The 18,761-nt window shown below is 36.4% G+C and overlaps 1 protein-coding gene across 3 annotated transcripts in view; it reads right to left on the bottom strand.

Annotated features, from left to right (window-relative positions):
• LOC101246209 (eIF-2-alpha kinase GCN2) overlaps positions 1 to 18,413 on the bottom strand; it is a 65,785-nt gene extending 47,372 nt beyond the window's left edge. For all 3 annotated transcript variants that reach the window (XM_010314791.4, XM_010314790.4, XM_026028105.2), the window contains exons 1-10: positions 18,027 to 18,413; positions 8,768 to 8,836; positions 8,622 to 8,681; positions 8,402 to 8,507; positions 2,562 to 2,666; positions 1,987 to 2,346; positions 1,602 to 1,727; positions 1,242 to 1,328; positions 1,014 to 1,097; positions 798 to 912 (exon numbers count right to left, since the gene is read on the bottom strand). In XM_010314791.4, the coding sequence (XP_010313093.2) occupies positions 798 to 912; positions 1,014 to 1,097; positions 1,242 to 1,328; positions 1,602 to 1,727; positions 1,987 to 2,346; positions 2,562 to 2,666; positions 8,402 to 8,507; positions 8,622 to 8,681; positions 8,768 to 8,836; positions 18,027 to 18,157 (1,243 nt within the window). In that variant the 5' untranslated portion in view covers positions 18,158 to 18,413. The remainder of the gene's footprint in view (positions 1 to 797; positions 913 to 1,013; positions 1,098 to 1,241; positions 1,329 to 1,601; positions 1,728 to 1,986; positions 2,347 to 2,561; positions 2,667 to 8,401; positions 8,508 to 8,621; positions 8,682 to 8,767; positions 8,837 to 18,026) is intronic.
• Between the last annotated feature and the right edge of the window lie 348 nt (positions 18,414 to 18,761).

Below are 18,761 nucleotides of genomic sequence, written 5' to 3'. Positions count from 1 at the left end.
AAATATTTCGAGGGAGATTTTCTTGTACTTAAAGTCTATCTATGACTCATAATTTTTGCACAACAACAATATTTTTTTTTTGAAAATATAGCACTTTAAGTTCGGAGAAACACTTTGCCTTAAGATAAAGGATTTTGCCAATTATGTATTGAAAATACAAAAATTACCGAATGATCATATGTAAGCCTAATAAAATAGTTCAATTCCGTGCGAAGCACGGGTAATTTACCTAGTATAATATAATAACTAATATCTATGTACCTTCTAAAATTTTATAATTAGTGGTATAACGTCCATAAACAAGGCAGTGTGCCCAGAGACTAATTAAATAATAAAAGTGCTGGCGAGTTGTTAACTTGGATAGATCAACAAACTGGTTTTACAATCTAATCTCTAGAACACTTCTTATCATACTTGCAAGTTAGCATAACAATTGTACTTGCCTATTTGGCATAACATGAGTTCCTCATCTCCATATAACTTCTGTTACTGAGCTCCTATTCTTATTCTCAGAAAGTGGTTTTTTTCTCTAGTGCGCAAAGTTGACAGTGGTTACGTTATCCGTGCGCTTGGTTAGTCTTCAGATTTAAGCAACTACTCTCATGTCAGTCTAGCAACAAGCTTCCCTCGTATAAAATGCAACACAGTGCATTCTAGGATGTCTATTAGGCATTTGTTATAGAAGACATCAATTGTAGAATGAGACTGCAGCTGTGCAGCAAATGAAAATAAATATTTGAAGAAGATAAACAGGGGGAAAATCACATAAGCGGGATTCTGAAAAAAAAATCACTCACCTAGGGGTTGGAGCTCCTCAAAGTCATTTAAATATCGTGAGTTTTGAGGAGGTGAAGAATTTTGCCCTTCGAATTCAGATGAAGCTTTCCAAAATTGTGACAGCTTTGATGACACCTATTAAATTCATTCGTTTAAAATTATTATTACTGTCAATCAAATGGGCGTACAACTGAAGCAGAAAGAAGCCACTCAAGAAAAGAGCAATAAACCCCTACCTTATATGCTTGAAAAATATTATCAAAAGTCCCATCAAAGATTGAAGGTTTGGTTGCCAGATCTTGTACACGTTTGGAGACAATCTAAAAGATAAAATCATTTGCAGAGGCATCCATTTTTTCTATCAGATTTAATTGAGGTAGTAATGACCTAGTGACACAAGATTAAATGAGGAACAAAAAGTAAGCATAGAATAATGACAAAGAACTATATTAAGATGATCATACACCAAGGTCAAAGAGCTCTGATGTTATTTCTGGCAAAGCATCGGATAGTGGTCCTTTAGGGCCGCAGGCAAGCCGAAGCAAATGTGCCTACAGAAGCAATGTTTAGAGCATTGTTATAGTTTATGTTGAAAGACTTCATAAAAAGCGGAAAAAAGTTCAGGAAGAGAAGTTTAAACGAGGATCTTTTCATACTCTACCAAACCAAGAGTCAAATGTACTATCTATATTCCATTCTGTCCTGTTATCTTCTAAACCAAAACCAGAAAATAACTAAAGATGCTTTAGTTTTGTTTCCAGCTTTCAAAAAATTCTCACCTGTACCATCAAAAGAATGATAAGTAACTATTTAGAGGGAAGTACCAGAATGAGGTCTTTTTCTAGGGTGTTGGGTAAATGGTCATGAACCAATGATAGTTCTGAAGGTTCAGATTCAGTTTCCCGCTGAGCATCACCACAGTCTGATAGATTCCCTTCCAGAAAAATATTCTGTAAGACAGTCAGATGTTAGAAGGAAGATCGTTCAAGATGAACAAAATCTCCCTAACGTCAGCAGTAGATTGAGCTACCCCATAAAAATAAAATAGCTAGAAATGGATAATAGTTGATATCAAGAGATAGAAAAAGGAAAAAAGACTAATATGTCGGAGGTTTTAGCTGATTTTGTTCAATCCTGAAAAAAACTATTCTGTCACTAATATGGGTGAAATTTTCCATTTCAAAAGTTAAATTCTTTTATTGCTTTTACCTTGCACATGACATGGTCTTCGATTGATTCATCCGTATAACTTTTACTCAAATCACTACAACATTTACTTTCGCCTTCACTCTCCTCTTCAAGAGCATCTAATTTCATTTCAGCTTTACGAAAAGATTCTTGCTTAGCTGCTTGATTCAATGCTGGCTTCACAATTTGGTCAATTTTCTTTGGCTGATTGTCATATTCATGGTTGAGACCTGCTGATACATGCCACGACTCCCCTGAGCCACTAAAAAGATCGACAAAGCCATATACAAATGGTCCACCAAAAGAACAGGTATCACCGGATGAAACTGTCCCATCCTTATACGTCAGTTGGCTGGTAATATCTGCCGTCTGGCATGAAACCTAAAACAAAAAAAATGCACTTGGTCAAATTCCAAGTATCTCTCGGATAATGATATCAACCTTTTATGCACAATGAATTTCAAACTACAATGGAGTTGCATCAATAGGACCATCAGCTTATACAGCTAAAACAAACAGAAGAGAAGCTATGTTGCTTCCACGCTCCTCTACTTTGGGGCAGTTATTAAAGGAATGCTGAAAGCAAGAAAGCTCACAGATCCATGCAGACGTTCTGGTGGAACAATTTCAGACAAGAATTCTTGAGCAGCTTCAACCAAATTGTAGATCATTACACGCCCTTCTCGAGCATTAGAACTGGCCTGGATAGTTTAAAAGTTATCAGTGAGGGTCGCGCTCTGAAAGGTAAAACCGTTAAAAAGCATTCCAGGTCTAACGAGACTTTAACCACAATTGAAGTGTGAGTTTTAGTTAACAAAGGTGCAACGAAGAAAAATATCAAATACATAAGTAATGCAAAAAAGTAACATCTTCATTCACAAGGATTTCCTAAACAACTAATATATCATTTTGCAAACCATATGTATTGTTTAGTACCGCTCTTGTGAAGATAGAGCATATGGACAATGCAGCGCAAGCTTTAGTATCTTGCCTACACTGAAGCACAGCCTAAGCAAGGTCAAGCGCCTACCCTAAGCTTCAGGGCTTAACTCTTAAGCGCACCTTAAATGCACCTTGACGACACTGAGTGAGATGACAGAAGTTTTAAGGTATTAACCAAGCAACTCAGTGTATAATTAGAATAAAGTCCATAAAAAAACATGAGCACGTCAAATACTTGTAGTAGCCAACATTACTTTAGTAAAGCAAGAAAATTATTATTTACTTTAACCATGTATGTGAGTATAGGCCAGTAGGACATTCTGCATGAAATGATTCACAGAAAGTCACAAAGCTCATTATGCATTTGACTAAAGGGGACAATAAGTAGAGGGAAAGGTAACTCCAAGAAAACATCCAGACTCATTGATCTACAAGCAGGAGTTTCACAGATTCAAGTACAGGAATTTGTATAGAAATCTGTCAGTTGATATACTGAGAAAGAAATGTCCTTAGATCAATGAGAAACTAAGCTTCACTAAGACAAATGTGAGCAATGAGAAACACCAGAATTGTGTCTATCCTATACAACACCATTTTTAGAACTGCATGATGTCTATGACTCTCTGTTGTGAGTAATAGAGTTCATGCTTCTCATTAAGTCTACTTTTTGTGATAACCGAGATTATCATTGAGGCTACACAGTAATAGAAAATAGATCAAAGATTATCATCCTTGTTGATTTGTGAATATATGACTATGAATCAGATCTGATTTTGTAGGATCTAAACTAATCTGCTATGCTTATTAAATAGTTTAGGAAATTAGATCAAACAAAATCCTCCCTTGATTCTCAAATCTCCTAGAATCAAAAAATTTGATTGCTAGTTTGTTTGTTTCTCTCTACTATAAATTTATACTTCTACAGATGAATAAGAATGTACAATTTCGGTACCAAATTTACAATCCTAATACAACCAACACACACCTAGAACAAGGACAAACAGAGAAAAACTTAGAATTGACACAATTAAGAAGCCACATTTAGTAGTCCTACAAAAATGATATTAGCCTTGGAACCTAGACTTGTCATGAGCACGTAATTTCACAATAAATCATCTCAAAATATTTTCATCATAGAGTCTAAGTTTTCTCCAGAATTATAGTTATATTTGAACTAGGAAAGTCTGCAAAGAGGAGAGAAAGAAACCAGTCATCCAAATAGAGACTAGAGAGAAAGCAATCAATCATCAGCTATGGCAGATAAGGTATGGTTGTTCTAATAGACTTAGATCATAAGCAGTAACAAAGATGGACCTTGGGTTTAAATATATCCCAAAAGTGAGCCCAGTGTGTGAGGATTTCTCTAAACCATATAAAATGACAACAGCTTATTTCCTCCACCAATGTGGGATACTTAACACCCTCACGCCCCAGGATTTGACAATTGGAGAAACAACATACCCGATGAAATCCCACAAGTAGGATCTGAAATGGGTAGAGTGTACACAGGCCTTACCACTACCTCGTTGAGGTAGAAAGATTGTTTCCAAAAACCCTCGTAACAAGTGCAGCAAATCCAGGTATAAAAAAGAATAAAACAATGAAGAAAACATAACAAATAATAAGAGAAGCAGTAAAAAGCCTACAAGAAAGGACTACGAACAACAAAAGAAGTAGTGCAATAACCAAAACACAATAAATAGATCATGATAGATATCAAAAGCAAGAACTACAAGAATAAGGCTAGTACAACGACAGACACCAACAAGCCTAAACCCTTGAAAAGCAGGGCAACACGCCACTACCTACTAACCTTCCACCCTAATTCGCTACTAAAAACACCCTCCTATATGTAGCATGCTCAGACCTAATTGACAAAGCCATGTCTGGGTATTGTTAAAAAAATATCCTATATTTAAAAAAATGAAAGGTAAATATAAGAATAACAACACGCTAGAAAGAGAGGGCTTTGATTAAAAATAACAAAAATAAAGACCTTTTCTGATTTGGAAACCTCTTTTTAAGTCCTTTTTTTTATGACAATGAAACCGGGTCCGCACAGGTAAAACCCCCGCTCCTATGCAATAGCTCGCAAACCACATAGGAGAGGTAATCCGGACTAGGCAGGTCCGGTGCGACGAGCTCGACACAAAAGGCAAACTCCTTGCTTTCGCTGGCAAGGGGTTTCGAACTTAGACCTCCAACATGGTAGTCCCAAGCCCAAACCATTGGGCCACACTGAAGGGTACCTTTTTTAAGTCCTTTTTTGCTTATAATCGATGGAATCAGCCATTTCTTTACATAAGTCATTCCTTAAAATGACAAACTTCAACCAAAGTCCCTCAAATGTATCTTCTTGAGGTACTCCATAGGGTTACAACTGTTATGATCCTACTACACATAAGTACATCATCTCAGCAGCTGTAATCTTTTCCAAGAAATCCTTACACATTTCACCAAGTACACTATATCAAAACGGCATCTTCACAATCCATCCTATTCCAACTCTTTCAATTCCAAATCCTCCCAGTCCAGCACCTCCTCGTCTTCAAGTCTACTCCAAACAACTCGAGACAAACCAAGGTGAACAGCCTCTGGTCGATGGAACAATGTAAGCAAGGGAAGTCAGCAAAATGGATCTAACTAATTCAATTGATGTGTGCGGTCAATACACAAGTACGCAAAGTTCGCCAATGATTCATTGCTAACTGCAAGGATCTCCTACTTCGGTTGAGCACTCATCAAATGAAATTAATCATCAAGTTACTCTTCAAAAGGGTATTAGGACTACTCATAACACATATCATGTCTATAACTTCACGAGTTATCACCCTTTGTTGCCATCATATCATCCCTCTTATTAGCTACTTAACAACTCTCAAAGTATTTACAATACGATGGCTCATCTAAGTTGTTGAGAAAATAATTACTTTACTGTCGATCAAAACAACAGTTGAAAGTCATTACACTATCAAGATGGATGTTTATGTGAAGATTGATTGTCTCAAAGCTAGTGCTAGGGACAAGGTAAAACTAAAACCGATAGAAGAAAATTTTCACAGAAGTCCTAAAATCTGTAGAAATAAAAACAAATTTTATTAAAAACAAAAATAGTGCAGACGATCAGTATATGTGATACTAACTAGTCGAGATTAAGGTTTAGTTATTGTTGTTACACTTCCATTACGTCTAAGTTTTGCACGTCATTCTACAATTGTAGAAGAGAGTATAGGATGTGGGTATCAAAATGTCAGCTATATACCATTAAAATTCATTTTAAGGGTGATTTAGTCATATCCATCTTCTGATTAACATACACATTGTTGACTTAACCTTTTATATTTGACGTGTCAGAATTTTCTAGCTACTATCATTAGGTGGCTTTTATTCCTAATGCTAACACATTTATATCTATTCCCAAAGGCAACACACGCACGCATGCACGCACGCACACACACACACACCCCACACACACACACATCATGGTATATATAAATTTCTAGCTGGAGATTTTCTTATGTTTTTAATTCCTGTAAATTGTTCATTTTTTTGTCAAAGAAGAGTCTCCTCAGGGGATATATTTGATCGATCAAAAATTCATACTCAAGTGCTTTATTCATTTCAACGAAGTTAGAATGAAATCATTGGCTTTCGGGTTGCTGACTATTTTTTCCATCTCTTTCAGCTCTCTGTTTAATGGTTTGACTTGAATTTTCAGATAATTCTTCCACGTTTCAATACCTCACAATCCCTCATTCTTAGGCATGTTTACAAAAATATTCACACTGAAGTAATTAGTTATATATATGATGTAATTTACTGAGCATGGAGTTTATAAAAGAAAAAATAAGTTTAAAAAATTTACGATCTAAAATAAATATAGATAATTTTCTGTATAAAACCATCTCATTAAAGGTAAAACGAATATAAAAATGTCTCATTTGATTTTGTAACTAGAAATCAAAGTGTGTTACATATGTTAAATTTGTCCATATTATATTACTCTTTCCGCTTGAATTTTGTCACACACAGAGTACATTCTCATTGAGCATATTTGTTAATCAGATCCTGCTTTAAAGGTCAACTTGATTAATTTCTAGAGTAAACGATACTTTTATTAAATCATTTACAAATTTTCTTAAATATAGATTTTAATCTGACATGAAATTTAGAAGTGTAAAAAATATATTTAAAAATTTTGCAGTATTAAATTAAAGATGGGTAGGATGTCCAATTTTTTAAATTAATCCTGCGATTTTAAAATGTGATATGGAAAGTTAATGTATTGAGATGTTATCTAATATTGTGGTTTTTGATTTTAAATATGTGGAAAGTTGAAATCAGTAGTGATAGCTAAAAAACAAGGAGAAATGCATTTTTGTAAATGGCCTAAATGGAAAAAATATATTATAGAAAGGGTTTATCTACACTATTGTTCTTGGGATTTTCCGTTTAAAAGAATTATATAAAGTATATAATGGATTAGGGAATCAACTCACCGAACACAATGGATCGATATAAATATGCAAATTACTTACATGCTTCAAAGTTCAAAGCAAGTAGAATTTTATGCATTTGCTTATACTAATATTTTTCAATTTAAAGTTGCTCCAAATTGAATTTCTTGGATAATATTTGCTCTATCTTCACACATAAGAATGAATTGTACTATTAGAGATCATTTGGTACAAGAATCGAATAGATAAAGTTATTTCATGAGATTAATTATTTTATGATAGGGATGAAGTAATTTATTTCATCTTTATAGTACAAAAATAAAATATAAATTTATATAACTAATTATATGCATCATAAAATAATTTTGCATATCCTCATACCCTACAATTCACTAAACAAACGCAAAATAAAATAATTCTGTAATTAATTCTTGATTTGTTGGACCCGTGCTTGCACAGGCATAACATCTAGTTGTAGAAATAAATGTGAGATTTAGAGAATCATTAATTCAGAGAGAACCCTTTCAAAAAACAAATTAGTTGTAAGCAAAATAGTATTTTTTGAATGAATCTACTCCAATCCAGCAGATTCAGCTTCCATTTTAACAATTAACCAAGTTAACCTTTCAACTATGCACTACTATTCAAATTCGTTTGAACAATTTAATTGGAATGGTAACAGAGAATTCATGTAGTCAATCTCAACTTTATTTGGAGTTGTGAGGTAGTTTATCAATTCGGCTGATTGATCGTAGCTCACAGAACCTACAGCCTTTGAGCTCCCAATTTTTGGCATCTGCTAAACCTATATTTATCTTTAGCTGCACAATTTAATAAAGCATAAACTCTAAGCCTATTAAATATGCCGATCATCAGCTTATTTCCACCTAGTTCGGAGTTGCAATTTGAAATTCCTGACTGCAACAACTACCAAGTAAGCATAGAAGAAAAGAGTCCGACTGAACCAACAATAACAAGGATAGTGTAGGACTGGCAAATATTATAGTGCTAGTACTACATCAAAATTCATTCTCTACCTGATCATAAAGCAATGATAAAAGGTTGCTAGCATCAGCTTTGGATAAACCTTTTTCTGGTATTAGCTGAAGTTTTGGGCACTTGTACGGATACCCTGGCAAACACCTAAAATGCAAAGGAATGCAGAAAGGATGAAATTAGGAGAAATGAATACCCAGAGAAGAATAGTCTATAGACAAAAGAGCAACAAAAAGGTGCATAAAACTGCAGCCTGCTAACCTCACTGAAAGAAGAGCCGACACATCAGAATCCTCATAGCCAGCATCCTCAGAGTATGGCCTGTTAATTCATGTATATAACTTTGGTATAAAATAAAGAAAAGATAGAACAGAGGAGTTTTATCAGTATTTATGATGTCCAAAAACCTGAGCTTGATATGAATCTGTGAAGGTGACTTTGAAACAACTTCACAATCTTCTTGAAATATGGCACACCTAAAACATTTTATAAATCAATGAGATGCAAAATAAACTTCTCTAGAATAATCATTAATTGGAGAAAGGTTAGTGTTAAATTTGGCTAAAGTATATACTATGTAGAATAATCATCAATTGAAGAAAGGTTAGTGTTAAATTTGGCAAAAGTATATACTATGTAAATAGTAAATATAGAATGATTCTCATATCCCGTCACTAGATAAATTAGAAAATTTTGTAGGAATGTAATTTTATTTTTTTTTGATAAAGTAAAGTTGTATTCCTCAGCAATGAGGGTATGCTGGCAACCATCAAAAAGATTTACATCAGTGACCCAAAAAAAACCAACTCAAGAAATAGCTACTAAACTTATAAAGAAGAGAAAAAGTTTAAAATTTGTTCAGCATCTCTATACCCTCCTCATTACACCAAAAACAGAAGGTCTTCATACAACGCAATTTGATCTTTTGTACTGATTTCGCAGTATTTTCCATACACCTCTTGTTTCTTTCACTCCAAACAGTCCACCATATACAAGAGGGTATCATGTTCCACCATTTCTTCTGGCTCTTACTCCCCTCTCTTCTCACCCAGCAACTAAGAAGGTCCGCAACTAAGAAGGTCTACAGTGTGTTCTGGCATTGTCCATTTTGTGTGTGTTCTGCTTAGAAAAATGGCCCATAATTGAGCATTGACTTTTCAATGTAGTCTCATTTGTCTCATTACACAGTGAACACCATGAGGCTATTTCCTCTTCTTTGCAGCTTCTCATGAGTTAGGCATGCCCTTCTAGCAACAAGCCATGAAAAGCACCTCACTTTAGTTGGCACTTTGTTTTTCCATACCTTACTCCATGGTCCAGAGATTTCCCCGGAAGTTTCTTCAATTTCCTATTGTATAATCTGCTGACTGACAACATACCATCATGATTTTGTTTCCAAATCATTACATCAACTTCCAGATTTGTGCCCTTGAAATTATCCAGCGTTTGTAGCACCTCGGCTACTCTCCCTATCTTTCAGTCATTTAGTAATCTTCTGAAGTTGAAATTCCACCCTTGTTCAAACCATACCTCATTTACCATTGCATCTGGATACGAGCTGATGAAATATATGTCCGGATAGGAAGACATCAAGGAGTCCTGACCAATCCAGTGATCTTTCCAGAAAAGAACCCTGGTCTCATTCCCACTTTGTATCTAATATTTTGTTGTAGTTGGCCCCACAAATTTTTGATAGTTCTCCACACCGAGACACCATACGGGATATTCACCATATCGGAAACCCATGGGCTATCTGTCCGTACTTGTTACTAATAACTTCCTTCCAAAGTGCTTGATCCTCTCTTCCGAACCTCCACAACCATTTTGCTAACAAGCACTTGTTTTGTAGCCCCAAGTTTCTGATCCCTAACCCCCTTGAGCTTCTACTCAGCAAAGCAGTTTGCCATTTGACAAGATGTATTCTTTTACCTTTCTTGATTCACGACCAAAGAAAATCCCTCCTCAATTTATCAAGTCTTTCTTCCACTTTGACCGGCATAAGGAATATGGACATCACATAGGTAGGTGAAGAGTCTAGTACAGAGTTTGTCGGAATGGTTCTCCTGCCAAAGGATAGATATTGAGATTTCCAGTTTGCCAGCTTCTTCTCAGTTTTTTCAATTATATCATTCTATATCACTAGCTCTTTATGGTTGTTTCCAATTGGCATATCTAGGTAAACAGTTGGAAGTTTTTCAATTCTGCACCCCAAAATGTTTGCTAAGGCCTGAATCTGTGTAACCTCTTTGATGGGATATATAGAACTCTTCCTCCAGTTGACTGTCAAACCCGCCTCAAAGACTACCAATATCATTCTGACAATTCTAATTTGTTCCTCCTTAGCTTCACCGAAATATGACAGTGTTGTCAGCATAAAGCAAATGACAAATCTGCATATCCACCCCTGAGAGATTGCCTACTTTGAATCCTTGCAACAGTGAGTTTTGAGTAGCCACCCTCATCATACTATCGAATCCTTCCATGGCTATCATGAAAAGGAAAGGGGACAAAGGGTCTCCTTGTCTGAGACCTTTTTCTGAGGGAAAGAAACCAGTAGGTTCTCCATTTATCAGAATGGAGAACCTAACAGTTTTTATACAGACCTCAATCCATCTCTCACCAACCCCATTTGTTTTAACATATTGAGCAAAATCTCCAGTTGACATGATCATATGCCTTCTCAATGTCTAGCTTGCACATAACTCCAGAGTCGGCCCCTCTGAGTCTAGTATCTACACATTCACTAGCAATAAGGGCAGCATCCATGATTTGTCTGCCTTTTATGAATGTCATTTGATGTTTGTTTACCAGTTTGCTAATTACTTTCTTCAACCTCACAGCTAGCAGCTTAGCTATAATTTTGTATACCACGCCTATCAAACTTATGGGTCTGAAGTCCTAAGCTCAACTGCCTCTGTCTTCTTCGGGATAAGAGTCACAAAGGTGGCATTCAAGCTCTTCTCAAAGACCTGCTGATCATGAAAATGTCTAACGGTATTTATGATATCTACCTTGAGCATCTCCCAAAAGTTTTGATAGAAGCTCATAGAAAACCCGTCCGGGCCAGGAGCTTTGTCGCTTGCACACAATTTGATTCCTTCTACCACTTCTTCTTCATCGAACTGTCTTTGTAACCAGTCCTCCTCCAAACTAATGCTTTCAATGCCTTGTAAGTTTAGACCAGGCCTCCAATTCTCAGTTTCTCTGTATAGTTTCTGATAGAAATTGGCAATCTCTGTTTTGATCTCATCAGTATCAGTCAACTCTCTGCCATTTACTTCCAATTTTTCAATTGAGTTTATTCTTTTGTGTGTTGTGCCCATCCTATATTAGTACTTGGTGTTCTTGTCTCCATGTTTGAGCCATTGAATTCTTGACGTTTGTCTCCAAGCTATCTCCTCATTCCTGGAAGCTTCTTCAAATTCCCTAGATAGATGAACTTTTTGAAGGAGTTCATCATCAGTCAATATTCTCTGCTCTTGTATCTTTTCCAGACCAGCAATTTGATTATCTCTTCCTTCTTTTGTTTCCAGTTGACTTTGCTATCATAGCTCCACTGTTTCAACTTCCCTAACAGTAACTTCAATTTGGAAGCTAAGATAAAAGAGGGGGTCCCATTTACTGAGAAGGAACACCACCAATCATTTACCTTCTCTCTGAAACCTTCTACCTGCATCCACCGTCGTTCAAACTTGAAATAAGATTTCTTCAAGTTTAGCTCCCCGCAAGTTAGCATCACTGGATTGTGATCAGACTCTAGTCTCGGTAGAAGGCTTTGTCTGATTTGTGAGAAAGAGTCGTCCCAATGATGAGTAAAGAAATCTATCCAGTCTAGAAGCAGTCGAATGATTTTCACCCCTTCTACACGTGTACAATCCTCCAAATAAAGGAGAGTCAATTAGATCCATTTCATTTATCCAATCTGTGAAGTCAGACATAGCCTCTGTTAATGTCTGGCCAGCTGATCTTTCCGTGGGATATCTTGTCACATTGAAATCCCCACAAAACAGCCAAGGACCAGTGCATGTGTTCTTTAGATTGATTAGATCCCTCCACAACTCCCTTCAGTTGACTTCGTTACAATCAGCATAAATTGAACTAAGGAACCAACTTAAGTTCGTATTAATGCATTCAAATCTACATGTGATTACTCGCCCAGAAGCCTCCAGCGATTCACCTTTCCACATTCTTTTGTAGAAATGTTATTATAACCTAATATTTTCTTTCTTTATGCACAATTCCTATCAAGGTTATTTAAACCCCAATGGCTTGAGGTAATAATCAAGGAACATATCCTCTCTTCTTTTCTTATTTTACATGGTATCAAAGCTAGGATTTTAGTCTCTTCTCTAATTTTCCCTTACTTTTCCCGACAAAAGAAGACAGTCTAGTATCTGGTTGCTCAGATAGGCCATATCAAACTACTTCTAAATCACACCTCCCACTTGAATAGCGTACCCATCGACTGGCAACCCAAACTCACTGAAATGGACGTCGAACGTGCCTCCGCGTGCCGACAAGCCTGCAGTTTCCGCGGCACATCAGTTCGTGCTCCTGGCATGTCAAGTTTGGGAAAATTTCCAGACACTTTTTAGCAAACATTTTCTTCTCTGGTTCGACTTGTCAGCCGGACATCATCCATCAAACTTCTGTTGCAGTCCAACCACCAAAGCACTATCCCGATGGGATTAGATCATTGTTCATGTGAGATACACTGTTCCAGAAAAAAATTCTGGTTGCTGGTTACCTCTTCACACCTATTCTACTACTCTGAAGATTTATTTCTGAATTCTCTAGTTTCTTTAAAGTGAGTTGGTTTCTGGTTTCTCTGCCTAGTTTACCCACTCACTTTATAAAGGATAAGTACTTTTCTTTTGTAATGGGTGAGAATAAGATAATTGAAAATCATATTAAAGGAAAGTCAATCTTTTGTATGCTATTGAAGTGGCACTGGAGATACAATCAAGAGGCGGCTGGCTTGTGGAACGAAGTGATACAAGCAAAGTATAGTAGTTTTAGTCATTGGTGCTCTAATAAAGTCAGTACCTCTTATGGTACGGGGTCTGGAGAGATATAAGGAAACTGTGGGAAATATTCTTCGGTGATGCCTCACTTATGGTGGGAAATGGGGAACATATTCAATTTCGGAAAGATATTTGTCTAGGAGACACTCCTCTAATGAATGTTTTTCCAAACATTATCCAGATTGCATCTCATCCAGACTCAACCATCTCGCAGTACAGGGAAGACAATGTGTGGAATCTGATCCTAAGGAGAAATCTTAATGACTGGGAGTTGGAAGAGGTTTTTAGCCTTATGGCCATCATTCAGACTAGTGCAATCAACAGTCACGCAGGGACAAACTTATCTGGAGACATAGCAGGGACGGATCCTACTCAATTAAAGCATGCTACATTCGACAAAGCTCCAAGAAGACCTTAATTGATCGAAATTAATCTGGAGAACTAAGTTTCCACCTAAAGTTATTTGTTTCAGTTGGATTACTCTAAAAGACTCTTGCTTGACTCAGAATAATCTCATGAGGAGGAAATCCCAAATACTCAACAGATGCTACATGTGCTTGTGCAACTCAGAATCTATTAATCACTTGTTCCTTCATTGCACAGTTGCAACAGGCCTATGGAACATGTTCTTCTCACTTTTTGGACTCACTTGGGTCATGCCAAAATCATTGAGAGAGGCCTTTGTGTGTTGGAGTTCTTGGAAAGTTGGGAAGTCCATCAAGCGGATCTGGTCTTTGGTTCCAGCCTGTATTTTATGGTGCTTATGGATGGAGAGGAACAAAAGGTGTTTCAATGGTACCCCAACATACATCTACCATTAAAGCAAGATGTTTGATTACTCTTTTTGGTTGGGTTAATCTCTCTCCTGTACTTGTTTGATTACTCTTTTTGGTTGGGTTAATCTCTCTCCTGTACTTAGTGTCGATTCTTACCTAGAATTTATCAGCTCCATAGATTTCTGTTGTTAGCTGTTTAGATAGCTTTTTTTGCCTTTTTGGGAGCTGATATTTCTTTCTTTTGTAATCTGTGCATCTGCTTGATGCTTTGTTAATGACATTCTTCTTACTTCATCAAAAAAAAAATCAAATCTTTTCTTCCACACCATCACCAACAATTACTACAATAAAATTATATAGTGCCAATTATGCTTTTGGGTAAACATGTTCAAGGTCTATATGTGGTGGATTCTTCTTCTCTGAATGCAGGAAGTGTCAAGCCTGAATGCATCAACACTAGGTGTCATTCTGCCTTAGTAGAGAATCCTAAGAATAAAGTAGGCATAGATCTATGGCACAAACGATTGGGTTATGCTCCATTACATACTTTGAAGCAGTTGAACAATTTGAATTGCAGTGTTGACAATGTAAACTTTGATCACAAACATTGTACTGTATGCCCTTTGGCTAAGCAAACTAGAATTCCTTTTAATCTGAGTACTTCACAATCTGATACTTGCTTTCATGTTGTTCATGGTGATGTCTGGGGTCCCTACATGGTACCTACTTATGATGGGAAAAAGGTATTTTTTAACCTTGGTGGATGATCATTCTAGGTATACCTGGATATTTCTGTTGAATTCCAAGTCAGAAGTTATAGTTATCCTGACTGATTTTTTGCTAATGATAAAGAATGTTCACTCTGCAGTTGTTAAAATTTTGAGAACTGACAATGGTTGTGAGTTTTTTACCTCTCAAGTTTCCATTACTCAAATCCTTAGGGATAGTACATCAGAGTTCTTGTGTTTATACTCCTCAACAGAATGGAGTTGTTGAGAGAAGACATAGATACATTTTGGACACGGCTCGAGCTATCAAATTTCAAGCAAGTGTTCCTCTCAGGTTTTGGGGAGATTGTGTAGCCACTGCAGTGTATTTGATCAATAGGTTGCCCTCTCAGACTCTTCATGGTAAAGTACCAGTTGAGATTCACTCTAAGTCCTCATCAGATTTGTCTCACTTAAAGGTCTTTGGTTGCCTAGGTTATGTAACTTCCTTGAAGAATACATATTTGCACCTAGAGTTGTTCCAACTGTTTTCCTTGGTTATTCTCTAACTCAGAAAGGCTACAAGATGTATCTTCTTCAGGAAAAATCATTTACAATCAGTCGAGATGTAGTGTTTAAGGAAGATGTATTCCCTTTTCAACACTTGTCCACTACATTTCCTCTTATATTTTCTCCCCCTTTGTGTTCTACTCAATACTGTCTAGCTGATTCTATATATGTTCCTCATGATCTTGCTTCTTCTCCACATGATGCTGTTGAAATTAATCCTTCCATACCAACTGAGGCTGCTCCTTTGTCTGTGTCTCCTTTAGTTGAGCCACTTAGAAAGTCCTATAGAACTCCTAAACCTCCCATTTGGATGAAAGACTATATTGCTCCTCCAAGAACAAAGATTTCCTGTCATTTTCCTATTTCCAATTATGTAAACTATGATTAGATCTCTTCCTCTTACAGTTCAGCATTGACAGCCTAGTCAACTATTTTGGAGCCTACTTCTTTTTCTGAAGCTGCTTCAGATCCTAAATGGATTGCAGCCATGCAGTCAGAGATTGCTGCTTTGATGGATAATAGTACATGGAGTGTAGTTGATCTTCCTTCAGGAAAGTCTCCAATTGGGTGCAAGTGGGTGTACAAAATCAAGCACAAAGCTAATGGAGAGGTTGAACGATATAAGGCACGGTTGGTTGCTAAAGGGTTTAATCAGAAAGAGGGACTAGATTATACTGAAACCTTTTCTCCAATTGCTAAGATGGTGATTGTCAGGTCTGTTGTGGCTCTTGCTGCAGCTAAGAAGTGGTTTATCTACCAAATGGATGTGCATAATGCATTCCTTCAAGGTGATCTCTTTGAAGAGGTTTACATGACAATTCCTCAGGGATTTGACAGTCACAGGGGGAATGATAAAGTGTGCAGACTGCACAGATCTCTTTATGGTCTGAAACAAGCACCCAGGCAGTGGAACAAGAAACTTACGGAGGCCTTATTACAGCTTGGTTTCAAACAAAGTCATTTTGACTATTCATTATTTACCAAAAAGACTGGAATTCATCTAGTTGTGGTCTTAGTGTATGTGGATGATCTCTTGGTGACTGGTAGTTGTCCTAAGTTGATTTTGCAGACAAGGAATGATCTCAAGTTGAAGTTTAAGATGAAAGACTTGGGTCAGTTGAAGTTCTTCTTGGGCATGGAGTTTGCTAGATCACAAGAGGGAGTTCATATAAGCCAAAGGAAGTATGCACTAGAGTTGATATCAGAAATGGGGCTTGGAGGTGTTAAACCTGCTAACACAACTCTAGAAGCCAATGTCAAGTTGACCTCATTTGAGTATGACAGTCATTTAAAAGGAGAAAAAATGGAATTTAGTGATCAATTATTAGAAGATGTTGGTCCATATCAGAGACTAATTGGAAGACTCTTGTATCTAACAATGACTAGAGTGGACATATCTTATGTTGTGCAGGTGTTGAGTCAATTTATGCACAAGCCTGAGTAATATCATATGGAGGCAGCTCTAAGGGTGGTCAGATATGTCAAAGTTGAACCAGGTCTTGGACTGTTAATGCCTTCAGAAAGCTCAGGCAAACTAGTAGCCTATTGTGACTCCGATTGGGGTGGATGTCTTGAGTCCAGGTGATCAGTTACAGGGTGCACTGTGAAGTTTGGTGATGCCTTAATATCCTGGAAATCCAAAAAACAGGAGACAGTAGCAAGGAGCTCTGCAGAAGCTGAGTTCAGAGCCATGGCATCTACAATTGCCGAAATAACCTGGCTGGAAGGTTTGTACAAAGAGCTACGAGTTAATATCAAGCAGCCTATACAGTTGTTTTGTGATAGCAAAGTTGCAATTCAAATTGCTGCTAATCCAATATTTCATGAAAGAACTAAACACATTGACATTAATTGACATTTTGTAAGAGAAAAAATTGTTCAAGGACTGATTCAAACACTGCATGTATCAACAAAGGAACAACTAGCTGATCTGCTCACTAAGAACTTGAGAAGACTGCCACATGAATACTTAGTTTCCAAGCTGGGATTGAAGAACCTGTTTCTATCATCAGCTTGAGGAGGGGTGTTGGTTAGATGTATGACAGCTAGAAGTAGGATAGTTTACACGATAATTATTCTTGAAGCAGTTAGAAGGTTAGAAAGTTGTTAAGAGGTAGTTAGCACAGTAGCTTTCTTATATATAGACATAGCAATGTAAAAATATTTTTTTTAGATGTTTTTTCAGATAAATGAGAATGAGTTCTCCTTCTACATAATTCTCTGTATCTTCTTCTTTCTGATCCTTTGCATCTCCTTGACGGTGATTACTCCATAAGTTTTCACTCATAAATTTCATAGATAAAATATAATAATTGACAATTTTGCACTCATGTATTTTCCATCTATATTGCATGTACTTCTCCTTTGCGCTAATAGACCCATGTTTAATAGATATTGCATTTGTCAAGGTAACCAGTCAAGACGTTTTTCAAATACACTAGAAACTTATTGAAACATGAATATGTCCATACCAGATGCTAACCCCATAAATTCACACCACATACAGACCCACAGTACCCATGTCCATTTCGAGAAAGCTGGCAAATACTGTAAATTGAATTAAATAGAATGAGTTGAAGAATGACTTACAATGCAGTGAGCTCTTCGGCCACCAATTCAGAATTATCTTCATCAATCGAATTGTGATCTTTGGATGAAGTTCTTCCCTTGTTGCGCCGCCCCACTCCAGTCTTCTTCTTCTTCTTTGAACTTTGCCCCATTCTTCTTCGCGCCTAAAACGAGCTGAAACTAAATTCCCCTAGATTTGATCCAACAAAAGAAACTATTCAATCGGGCAGATAGGCAATCGGTAGCCCTTTCAATTTGTATGCCCTTGACTGAGATTTTGTAAAGAAGGAAATGGGGGCGCGAGACAAACTACACTGGAACCGTGAAAGAATGATCTATTTCAAAAAATTTACCGAAAAGGAACTAAAATTGCTTTAGAATATTTGAACTGATATAAAATTATTATTCACTAGTAAACTTAGGCGCCCTATGTATGTATGGTGCGTAAAAGTTTTCATTTTTATTTAATTTTTAAATTTAAATAGATTAGTTAACAAATTTTATCATTTAGTTTTGTAATTTCAACTCAATTTATAAATTAATTTTATTAAAAAATAAATATCTTAAATTAAATGTCTATATATTTTTTGGTTGAATAGTACTTATTCTTTTATGTTAGTTATAATATATAATTAAAAATTTATGACTCTATTATCCATTTAGCTTTGTAATTTCAACTCAATTTATGAATTAATTTTATCAAAATATAAATACCTTAAATTAACAGTATGGTCAAATGCCTATACTTTTTTTTGG

The sequence above is a fragment of the Solanum lycopersicum genome, chromosome 11 (genome assembly GCF_036512215.1).
Source record: "Solanum lycopersicum chromosome 11, SLM_r2.1".
Classification (NCBI taxonomy): Eukaryota; Viridiplantae; Streptophyta; class Magnoliopsida; order Solanales; family Solanaceae; genus Solanum; species Solanum lycopersicum.
The sequence above is the reverse complement of the archived record's forward strand: the minus strand, read 5'-3'. Positions and strand labels throughout refer to the sequence as shown.